At 43.9% G+C, this 12039-nt stretch overlaps 1 protein-coding gene and 1 long non-coding RNA gene across 2 annotated transcripts; both read right to left on the bottom strand.

Annotated features, from left to right (window-relative positions):
- Window positions 1-1297: 1297 nt before the first annotated feature.
- Window positions 1298-1939, bottom strand: LOC119314471. Its single transcript, XR_005152449.1, has 3 exons — window positions 1903-1939; window positions 1708-1780; window positions 1298-1348 (listed from the first exon to the last, which is right to left on the bottom strand). It is a non-coding gene; the product is annotated as an uncharacterized LOC119314471 (long non-coding RNA).
- Window positions 1940-4575: 2636 nt separating this feature from the next.
- On the bottom strand, window positions 4576-4839 carry LOC119349832 (ankyrin repeat-containing protein At2g01680-like). The gene has a single exon (XM_037617928.1). It carries the CDS (start codon window positions 4837-4839, stop codon window positions 4576-4578), a length of 264 nt encoding a protein of 87 aa, XP_037473825.1.
- Window positions 4840-12039: the final 7200 nt, after the last annotated feature.

The following is a 12039-nucleotide window of genomic DNA, read 5'->3' on the forward strand; positions in this document are numbered from 1 at the left end:
AATATGTTAGTTGTGAGATGATGTATTACAGAACGAGTAAAGAGACTTGCCGGTAACAAGATTGAACTAGGTATTGGATACCGATGATCGAATCTCGGGCAAGTAACATACCGATGACAAAGGGAACAACGTATGTTGTTATGCGGTCTGACCGATAAAGATCTTCGTAGAATATGTAGGAGCAAATATGGGCATCCAGGTCCCGCTATTGGTTATTGACCGGAGACGTGTCTCGGTCATGTCTACATTGTTCTCGAACCCGTAGGGTCCGCACGCTTAAGGTTACGATGACAGTTATATTATGAGTTTATGCATTTTGATGTACCGAAGGTTGTTCGGAGTCCCGGATGTGATCACGGACATGACGAGGAGTCTCGAAATGGTCGAGACATAAAGATTGATATATTGGAAGCCTATGTTTGGATATCGGAAGTGTTTCGGGTGAAATCGGGATTTTACCGGAGTACCGGGAAGGTTACCGGAACCCTCCGGGAGCTAAATGGGCCATGATGGGCCTTAGTGGAAAAGAGAAGAGGCAGCCCTACATGGGCAGTGCGCCTCCCCCTTCCCCTAGTCCTATTAGGACTAGGAGAGGTGGCCGGCCCCCTCTCTCTCTTTTCCCCCTCCGCGAATCCTATTCCAACTAGGATTGGGGGGGGGGGGGAATCCTACTCCCAGAGGGAGTAGGACTCTCCTGGCGCACCCCTTGTGGCCAGCCAGCCTCCCCCCCTTTGGTCCTTTATATACTGAGGTAGAGGCACCCTAGAACACACAAGTTGATCCACGTGATCTATTCCTTAGCCGTGTGCGGTGCCCCCAGCCACCATATTCCTCGATAATACTGTAGCGGAGTTTAGGCGAAGCCCTGCTGCTGTAGTGCATCGAGATTGTCACCACGCCGTCGTGCTGACGGAACTCTTCCCCGACACTTTGCTGGATCGAAGTCCGGGGATCGTCATCGAGCTGAATGTGTGCTCGAACTCGGAGGTGTCGTAGTTTCGGTGCTTGATCGGTTGGATCGTGAAGACGTACGACTACTTCCTCTATGTCGTGTCAGCGCTTCCGCAGTCGGTCTGCATTGGGTACGTAGACAACACTCTCCCCTCTCGTTGCTATGCATCACATGATCTTGCGTGTGCGTAGGAATTTTTTTGAAATTACTACGAAACCCAACAATATTATAGGAGCCCAAAATATAGTTACATGCATTCATTCTAGCAGTACATATCTTTACATCCAACCAGTAAGTGCCAAACAGAACTATTCTACAACAAAGAAAAGAAAATAGATAACAAGACATCACAGAAGTTCCTATTGTCCTCCTCCTTCAACATTTGAAAACCTTCACCTGGCAGTAGATCAATCATGAGTGAGAAACAATACAACAGGCAAACAATACAGAAACAATACGGTTGATTATTCAAAGAAATTAAACTAAGTGCAGGTCACCCAAAGCTGAATTTCTTGCAATCCAAACAACACAAACAGTAGGAAGATGGTTGCATAGATACAAATCCATGTGGTAGCAGCAAAATTGGCCAATCTGGATCGCATCTTCTCTGTTTGGTACTAACTAAAAAAACTGGACTTGTTCATACAAATCCCTCTTGAATTCCTTACACAGCCAGGATTTGCATCAAATATTCCTTAATTTAGCGGCATTTGTAAGCAGAGAAAGAGAGGAAGGGAGATGCGGATGCTACGTACCTTGTCCTGAAGTTCCAACGACCAGACCAGAGAGAAGTTGCTCCTCGTCTTCTTTCCTCAGCCCCAAATTTGCCTGCAATAACCACAATTCATTGCATCAACCAGCGATCTGATCTCACAAGCGATCTGATCTCACAAGCCCCACCCAGGTGGTGGACTGGTGGTAGTACAGCAGCTAGAAGGCTCATCACTCACCGGTTGAAAAGCTCGACCCGGTACTCCATCTCCTTCTCCGCCATCCCGAACATCTGCATCGCACAACCACCACCATCAATTGACCTCAATCACAAGCTCGAAATCGAAGAGGAAGGCATATACGCACAAAAAAAGAACATGAAAATTCCAGAAAAAGGCGACTTGTAGCTGCCAGCAGCAACTTGAGAATGAATGATTGATATCCTAGAAGTTGTAAACTGGAAGCCAGAGAAGCTACTAGTCAGGTTAGTTTCCACAGGTTAATTAGTTTCAAGTTCTGAAACTGAATGCATGGGGTCGAGTATCAGTATTCTGTGTAAATTAGTCATATGATGTACCTGTAGTTACGCAATGATTTTGCTCACGTTAGATAGCATGTACTTCTACACGAGAGAAAGAAGGATTGCTAGCAAATCTGCTACATTTTATTGTGCAATGTCAGTCAGTTTGTGTAGCTAAACTGCCAACAATGAACCAACCAAGTGCATATATACTGCTCGTGAGCATGACCAATTTTTTTATCAGACAAAACCAAATATGTTGCAGAATAAAAAATCTACAAGGTGAATAGTAGAAGCTGAGTTTTCAAAGAATGTATCACTTTCAGCTATACAAGATTGCCCATCCTCAAGAAAATAATTACAATTTCGAGTCATGGCCTGAATAGCCCTAGTAACTCATCCTCAAGAAAACAATTATAAAAGACTAATCTTAACGCACTGGTAGCAGTCGAACACTAGCAACTAGTGAGCACTGAAGAAACAACACAATGAAATAGCTTACCCTGATGGTGTCAGCGTAGTTCCATCTGACCTCCTTGGAGAGCTGGCCGAGGAGGCAGTACCTGTGCGTAGGCTGCAGCCTCATAACCCTGCAAAACCACAAGCAACGTCAACATCAAACACACATACAAGACACACGCCAAGATCTAGAAGGCAGTCCAACGCTGACGTACTTCAGCGTGTCAGGGATGACCATGCGCTTGGTCCTGTCATACGGTGGTGGTGCGCCCTCGTATGCCTTAGCCTGGGCGTCGCCCTCGAGGCCACCAGCGGCCCCGGGCGCGGCATCCGGCGCAGACGACTAGCAGGCGAAGCTGAAGCTGCTGCATTGGGACAGTACGAACAGTGAGCCATATGCCTGGACCCTAAACCTTGAAGAAAGCAGTACAAAATTGCACTTCGTATAGGACTGTCATGCAGACCAAAGTAAGCATGAACCGAGTAGATCCCACTAGCATTATGCTTTCTAAAAGATTGCTCGACTAGCATTTTTAAAATTGTCGTGTTGTAGAAACTGAATTGAGGGTAGTGAAAAGGTCCAGAATGTATGAAGATAAGAAAGAAGTTCTTCCCTGGACTGGTTAGTTTTAGAAGCTCTAGCACAAAATCGACTCCAGGAAAGATCGACGATCCAATTCAAAGATGTAGAGAAAAGTAATACTTAAAAACAGGAAAATGTCTAAACAACAAGCTAGCTGCACGTTATACAGCGTCAGCTTATTTCACTGCTCCATGGATGGAGCTTACAATACACTAACCACTTAGACGCACTAATGCAGATTAAAGGGATATGCATGTTTTGTGCCTGTTGCTTTAGGTAGATATATTCTGGATACCAATGTTTATCTCCTTAGACCATAGGCATTCCATCAAACTGGTATGTTACAACAGACTGAATAATTCAAGGAATCACCTAGTAGTGGCAAGAATATACAATTGTACAAATGCAGTGCAAGAAGACTAACTACACGACAGTAACTTCCTAGAGCAGGCAATGTAAAAAGATGTGAATCTCAAATCTATAGCAGCTGCAGTGGTTCAATATAGTTTATGAAATATAATTTAAAGAGAGAGCAGACTGCCTTTATACGATTTTGGTTACTACCAATTGTCAGTACGATTGCATTAGTGCGTCAAGACGCTGAACAATTTATGCTATCGTTCCAATAGTTTATGCTACAAGCCAACAATATATAAGCCCGTGCCAGTGCTGCTGTTCCGCTGCTCTGCTCCTTGTGCTGCCGCCAGAGATCCCCCGATGGCCTAGAAGAAAAATACTGTTAACTGACAATTTCTCAATAAAGTATCTGTACAACAGCACAAGGTGGTTAACACAAAGGGGAAACAAAGAATTAACATGGCAGCAGAGCAAACCAATACAGCTTGCAACTAATAAGCACATGATATTGCTTGGCAAAAGAAGCCACCAGGATCCAAGTAGATCTGGATTTACAGGTGCAATCTTCAATAACTATTAAAGCCATAATTACCACTACAACGAACACAAACAGAATTATGTACAGATGGAGCAACGGAGTCTATCGACTTGCCCAAAAAGTACTTGCAAAAAAAGAAGGAACGCCAGTATCATGATCCATACAAAATAATCACTAGCATGGACCTAGCAGTAATCATCAGCATGCAACCCATCGCCTGACGCGACTGGGGAATCCAAAGCACTGTATCTAACAGGCAGTGCCTAAATCCACTCGAAAACAACGTAACTGCTAGAACCAAGAAGATCAAAGCACAGCGCGTACGGATGACATATCCTGCATCGGATAATGCTCAGGAGAGAACCTACTGCGAAGTTTAAACATGCAGCTAGGACGGGTGGCACAATGCTCGGGCAACTCACCCCGCAGGTGAACTTGAAGAAGACCCCGAGCTACTAATCGAGCGAGAAGAGGGGCTCACTGGTGTGCCCTTGCTTGGCGGCGACGTGGAAGGCATCGAGGTCGAGGCGGGAGCGAAGCTTGGCGGCCTCGAGGTCGTAGAGCGGGAGGAGGAGGTGCACGACCTCGAGCGCACCGGCCTCCGCCGCGACGTAGAGCGCGGACTCCTCGGCGACGGCCAGGAGGCGGCGCACGGCCTCGGCGTCCGCGGATCGGACGGTCGCGAAGAGCGCCTGGTGGGAGAGCGGCAGGAGATCCATCGTCGGGCGGGCGGCCAACCGGAGAGCCGGCACGGAGCTGACCAAATGGAACCCTAGCGCGTCGGCCGACCTGCTCGACTCGATCTGGGGCATAGGGTAGGGAGAGATGGTGAGGGGAGGGAGGGACGAGGTCGGCGGCGATGGTGAGGAGGGCTGCGAGGTCGGCGGTGGGTGGGAGCGGCGTGGAGAGAACTGGATCGGGGAAAGGAGGCCGGGGAGAGGAATGGATCGAGGGAGGAGGTGGCGGCGGCTGCGAGGACAGGAGGGGTGCGATGGGGGGGAGTCGATGGGATCTGACCTAGGGTTTGGGCTGCGGGTGGGGGTATCTCTTTTTCATTTTATGTTCCTTTTTTTCTGTAGATGGATGGATGGATGGATGGATGTGGGATGGAGAGATGGATGGATGGATGGATGGGTGCCATGTCATCGATCCGTGGGAAGAGTCCTGATTGGTCGAAAAAGCAGTGATTTAAAAAAGTGTCTAAGTACTAAAAATAGAGGGATTTTGTGAAGTAGCTATTCAAAATATTTTGCAAAATGGCACCACACAAATTTTCACTAGAGTTAGACCACATTTTATGGATAAGGACCAATTTCTATGCATTTTTGATCTTTCTAGCTATTTTTAATCATTTTCTGAGTGCCTGAAAGGAGGTTTTTTGTGAAGGAACTACCAAATAATTGTTGCAAAATTAGACCAAATCAATTTTCTAAAATACTAGGACATATTTAATGCACAATTAACAGAATGGTTGGGTGTAAAAAGTTTTGATCCACCTCTTGTGAAAAAGACAAATTTTCGCCAATTCAGTTGGAAGCGGGTCAAATTTGAACTACAGCTGCCTCATAGTTTGCTATTTATTTTTTACAAAAATCATTTCTAGGTACATAAGTATCTATTTAATCAGAGAAACACCAAAAGTTTTCCAAGATTCAACCACTAGCTAGGAACGGTCAAGCCCGCCGTTTTGACCGCATTTTGAAACGGGCATAAAAAATTCAAAAAAAATCAAAAAATTGGGAAACCTTCGCATTGTGTCATCATATGTGGCCAAGTTCCTAGGAAAAATAACAAACTTGTAATACGGCAATTATTTTAAAAAAGTGTTCTCAGAAACGAGCTATCACGTGTGGAGATCAATGGCTTTAAAGCCAAAATGATCAATCTTATGGCCACATTCATGGCATAGTTTGTTCAAATGATCTCATATTGTGCACAAGGGTGCATATTGGAATGGCCAACAATGTTGCCTAAGGAAGTTTTCATTTTCTTTGGACGAAAAAACCATTTTCCATTTTTCGAGTGCCCAAAAGGACGTTTTTTTGTGAAGGACCTCCCAAATAATTATTGCAAAATTGGACCAAATTTTTTTTCTAAAATACTAGGCCATATTTAATGCACAATTGAGAAAATTGTTGGGTGTAAAAAGTTTTGATCCACCTCTCGTGAAAAAGACAAATTTCCGCCGATTCAGATGGAAGCGGGTCAAATTTGAACTGCAGCTGCCTCATAGTTTGCTATTTATTTTTTCCAAAAATCATTTCTAGGTACATAAGTATCTTTTTAATCAGAGAAACACCAACAAAATTCCAAGATTCAACCACTAGCTAGGAACGGTCATACCCCCCGTTTTGACCGCATTTTGAAACGGGCATAAAAAATTCAAAAAAAATCAAAAAATTGGGAAACCTTCGCATTGTGTCATCATATGTGGCCAAGTTCCTAGGAAAATAACAAACTTGTAATACGGCAATTATTTTAAAAAAGTGTTCTCAGAAACGAGTTATCACGTGTGGAGATCAATGGCTTTCAAGCCAAATGATCAATCTTATGGCCACATTCATGGCATAGTTTGTTCAAATGATCTCATATTGTGCACAAGGGTGCATATTGGAATGGCAAACAATGTTTCCTAAGGAAGTTTTCATTTTCTTTGGATGAAAAAACCATTTTCCATTTTTCGAGTGCCCAAAAGGAGGTTTTTTTGTGAAGGACCTCCCAAATAATTATTGCAAAATTGGACCAAATCATTTTTCTAAAATACTAGGCCATATTTAATGCACAATTGAGAAAATGGTTGGGTGTAAAAAGTTTTGATCCACCTCTCGTGAAAAAGACAAATTTCCGCCGATTCAGTTGGAAGCGGGTCAAATTTGAACTGCAGCTGCCTCATAGTTTGCTATTTATTTTTTCCAAAAATCATTTCTAGGTACATAAGTATCTTTTTAATCAGAGAAACACCAACAAAATTCCAAGATTCAACCACTAGCTAGGAACGGTCATTCCCGCCGTTTTGACCGCATTTTGAAATGGGCATAAAAAATTCAAAAAAATTCAAAAAATTGGGAAACCTTCGCATTGTGTCATATATGTGGCCAAGTTCCTAGGAAAATAACAAACTTGTAATATGGCAATTATTTTAAAAAAGTGTTCTCAGAAACGAGCTATCACGTGTGGAGATCAATGGCTTTCAAGCCAAATGATCAATCTTATGGCCACATTCATGGCATAGTTTGTTCAAATGATCTCATATTGTGCACAAGGGTGCATATTGGAATGGCAAACAATGTTGCCTAAGGAAGTTTTCTTTTTCTTTGGACAAAAAAACCATTTTCCATTTTTCGAGTGCCCAAAAGGAGGTTTTTTTGTGAAGGACCTCCCAAATAATTATTGCAAAATTGGACCAAATCATTTTTCTAAAATACTATGCCATATTTAATGCACAATTGAGAAAATGGTTGGGTGTAAAAAGTTTTGATCCACCTCTCGTGAAAAAGACAAATTTCCGCCGATTCAGTTGGAAGCGGGTCAAATTTGAACTGCAGCTGCCTCATAGTTTGCTATTTATTTTTTCCAAAAATCATTTCTAGTTACATAAGTATCTTTTTAATTAGAGAAACACCAACAAAATTCCAAGATTCAACCACTAGCTAGGAACGGTCATTCCCGCCGTTTTGACCGCATTTTGAAACGGGCATAAAAAATTAAAAAATATCAAAAAATTGGGAAACCTTCGCATTGTGTCATCATATGTGGCCATGTTCCTAGGAAAAATAACAAAATTGTAATACGGTAATTATTATAAAAAAGTGTTCTCAGAAACGAGCTATCATGTGTGGAGATCAATGGCTTTCAAGCCAAATGATCAATCTTATGGCCACATTCATGGCATAGTTTGTTCCAATGATATCATATTGTGCACAAGAGTGCATATTGGAATGGCAAACAATGTTGTCTAAGGAAGTTTTCATTTTCGTTGGATGAAAAAACCATTTTCCATTTTTTGAGTGCCCGAAAGGAGGTTTTTTTTGTGAAGGAACTACCAAATAATTGTTGCAAAATTGGACCAAATAATTTTTATAAAATACTAGGCCATATTTAATGCATAGTTGACAAAATGGTTGGGTGTAAAATTTTTTGATCCACCTCTCGTGAAAAAGACAAATTTCCGCCGATTCAGTTGGAAGCGGGTCAAATTTGAACTGCAGCTGCCTCATAGTTTGCTATTTATTTTTCCAAAAATCATTTCTAGTTACATAAGGACCTATTTAATCATAAATACATGGTTTGGTGGCGATACGTCGAGGGTTGGGCGGTGGCCGAGGGCCCCAACTCTAGAGCGCGTAAACTCGCATGCCCGTCGCGTGGTCACCGCGTGACCGTAATGTTGCCATGTGTTCTGGGTGGCCTAGGCATGTCTAGTGGGTTGGGCACTCCCCGGGTTGGTGCTAGGAAGAAAATTACAATATAAGATTCTCACGAGGAGACCGATCGATGCTCAAACATGAATTAGCAGCCAAGTGTTTGATTAGCGGTACGGGAAATGCACACGGCCAATGGGCGTGAGTTTTGGCTGAGGATGATCATCTACTAAGGAGAATGTCTTCACAAATTTTGAGCTCAAAAGGAGGATCCTAGGTGGTACTTGCTTTGCAAAGTACCACGCTGGACAAAAATATGAATGTTGAAGCTGGGCTCAAAATAATGAATGGAGTGAGCTGAAATTTTGTGGAGGATGGTTATTTAGGCATAGGAAAGCATTGTAGAAAATTGATACCATTTGGACATGCCAAAGTAGTACTTCCTTCACAATGCTCTTCCATGGACAGAAACTTGGGAAAACTAGTGAGAGAGATTGGATGAATGAAATGAGCTCAAAATTGGTGCAGGTAAGTTACTTAGGTATAGTCATGCGCTGGTAAATTTTCAGATCATTTGGGTAAGCCTAGCTAGTACTTACTTCACAAAGCTTCTCTCGAGGTAGAAACTTTGGAAATTTCCCGAGAAAGATTTACTAGGAAAATTGAGCTGAATATTATCATGTGGCAATGATTTGGGTATGGAAGAGTGCCCGAAAAGTTTGAGGGTAATAGGACGGGTCTATATAACACTTGCTTTGCAACGTGCCAATTTGGCCATAAAATATAAATTGAACCTGGGCTCACATAGATGATTTGACTGAGCTGCAATTTGGAGGAGGGTGAAAATTTGGGCATATGAAGGAACTGTATAAATTTCATGTCATTTAGAGATATAAAAAAGGTACTTCCTTCACAATGCTTCTAGGTGGACAAAAACTTTGGAAATTTGCCGAAGAAGATTTGCTAGGCAAATGGAGCTGAATTTTGTCATGCGGTAATGATTTGGATAGGAAAGAGTGCCCAAAAATTCCGAGGGCAATCAAGAATATATAAATAGCACTTCCTTCATAAAGTGTTGTTGTGAACAGAATAGGAAAATGAATATTGTTGAATTAGTTTTGAACTAGGCAAGGAAGGATTTTTACATATTTGATGAAGATATGCCCCAAAGAATTTATGAGATTTTTTTGGGAATTTTGGGAATGATAGAAATATAGGTTGCTTCACAACCTAGGGAAAAAACTGCCACATGGACATGACACATAGGCAAAACTGATGAGATGGCGCCTAGTCATCACAATCCACCACAATCTATAAGGCTATGACCATCTATATTGGTCATTAACAACTAGAAATAAGGCAGCGGACTAGCACTGTTTGCTTTGTGACCATTTCGTGTAAGGAAATTACGACCTTTCTGACCAAAATGGTCGCAATGGTTTAGGGTTTGGAGCCCCCTGAACAGCTTTTGACCAATTGGTCTAAAATGGTCATAAATTTATGACCAATTCTTCGAGGGTCACTGATAGAAGGTCATAAGTTGACATATTTCTTGTAGTGAGGAAAGAACTTCCAGAGGACGAAGAAGAGGCTCGACAGATCGTCCGTCGATCTAAAGCTTTCACAGTCATAAAGGGATAGTTGTATAGAGAAAGCACGACTGGAGTCAGTCAGAAGTGTATAACACCAGAAGAAGGTCAGATAATCCTTGATGATATCCACTCGGGGACCTGTGGTCACCATGCGTCCTCTCGGACCATCGCGGCCAAAGCATACCGAGCGGGTTTTTACTGGCCCAGGGCAAACGAAATGGCGAAAGAGATAGTCGACAAGTGTGAAGGCTGCCAGTTCTACTCCAACATGTCGCACAAGCCAGCATTGGCTCTGAGGACCATTCCACTCGTCTGGCCCTTCGCTGTTTGGGGACTGGACATGGTTGGCCCACTGAGAACAGGCAGGAGCGGATTCACACATGTGCTTGTGGCAGTCGATAAGTTCACCAAATGGATTGAAGCCAAGCCTATCAAAAATCTTGATGCTAGCACTGCTATCAGTTTCATCAGAGAGTTGATATTCAGATATGCGGTCCCGCATAGCATCATCACTGACAATGGGTCAAACTTCGATTCAGACAAGTTCAGAGCTTTTTGCGCCTCTCAAGGCACACGAGTCGACTACGCGTCGGTCGCGCATCCCCAGTCGAATGGACAAGCTGAAAGAGCAAATGGTCTGATTCTAAAAGGACCGAAGCCTTGACTGATGCGTGATCTCAAGCACGCAGCAGGCGCTTGGGTCGACGAGCTTCCGTCAGTTTTGTGGGGACTGAGGACCACCCCGAACCGGTCGACTGGAAGAACGCCATTCTTTCTGGTTTACGGAGCCGAAGCCGTCCTGCCGAGTAATCTACTTCACAACGTCCCCAGAGTCGAGCTTTATAACGAAGACGAAGCAAAGCAAGCCCGGCAAGACGCAGTCGACCTCCTAGAAGAGGAGAGGGAAATGGCTATGATCAGATCGACCATCTACCAGCAAGACTTGTGTTGATTCCATGCAAGAAATGTGAAGAGCCGAGCCTTCCAAGAAGGAGATTTGGTCCTCCGAGTGGACCAACAGAAACCACACAAACTTGCTCCTACTTGGGAAGGCACCTTCATCGTCACCAGAGTCCTCCACAATGGAGCATATCATCTCTACAATGTTGATCGTCGGATCGACGAGCCACGAGCTTGGAATGCAGAACTACTCCGCCCATTTCACACTTGAATTCTCACTCGGATGAGGTGTAATAAGAAAAACTTCTGTAGTTTATTTTTATCAAAGACAAGAGTGTCCCAGTTCTTCCTGTAATTGCCGTCACTTTTGTTTGCATACAAATCCCCCAGCGGGTAGCTTGGCTGCGAATCCGTTTCGCCTAAGTTTGCAAAAATCCTACCGAGTGGTGAGCCAGACTCCCACTCGGAGGCTTAGCTACAGCCCAGTGCTCGCCTAAGTGTATGAAAATCCTACCGAGTGGCGAGCCAGACTCCCACTCGGAGGCTTAGCTGTAGCCCAGTGCTCGCCTAAGTGTATAAAAATCCTACCGAGTGGAGAGCAAACCTCCCACTCGGAGGCTTAGCTGCAGCCCAGTGCTCGCCTAAGAATATAAAAATCCTACCGAGTGGAGAGCCAGACTCCCACTCGGGGGCTTAGCTGCGGCCCAGTGCTCGCCTAAGTGTATAAAAATCCTACCGAGTGGAGAGCAAACCTCCCACTCGGAGGCTTAGCTGCAGCCCAGTGCTCGCCTAAGTATACAAAAATCCTACCGAGTGGAGAGCAAACCTCCCACTCGGGGGCTTAGCTGCAGTCCAAGTACTCGCCTAAGTATATAAAAATCCTACCGAGTGGAGAGCAAACCTCCCACTCGGGGCTTAGCTGCAGTCCAAGTACTCGCCTAAGTATTTGAAAATCCTACCGAGTGGTGAGCCAGACTCCCACTCGGGGGCTTAGCTGCAGCCCAGTGCTCGCCTAAGTATATAAAAATCCTACCGAGTGGAGAGCAAACCTCCCATTCGGGGGCTT

Source organism: Triticum dicoccoides, chromosome 1A (assembly GCF_002162155.2).
Source record: "Triticum dicoccoides isolate Atlit2015 ecotype Zavitan chromosome 1A, WEW_v2.0, whole genome shotgun sequence".
Lineage (NCBI taxonomy): Eukaryota > Viridiplantae > Streptophyta > Magnoliopsida > Poales > Poaceae > Triticum > Triticum dicoccoides.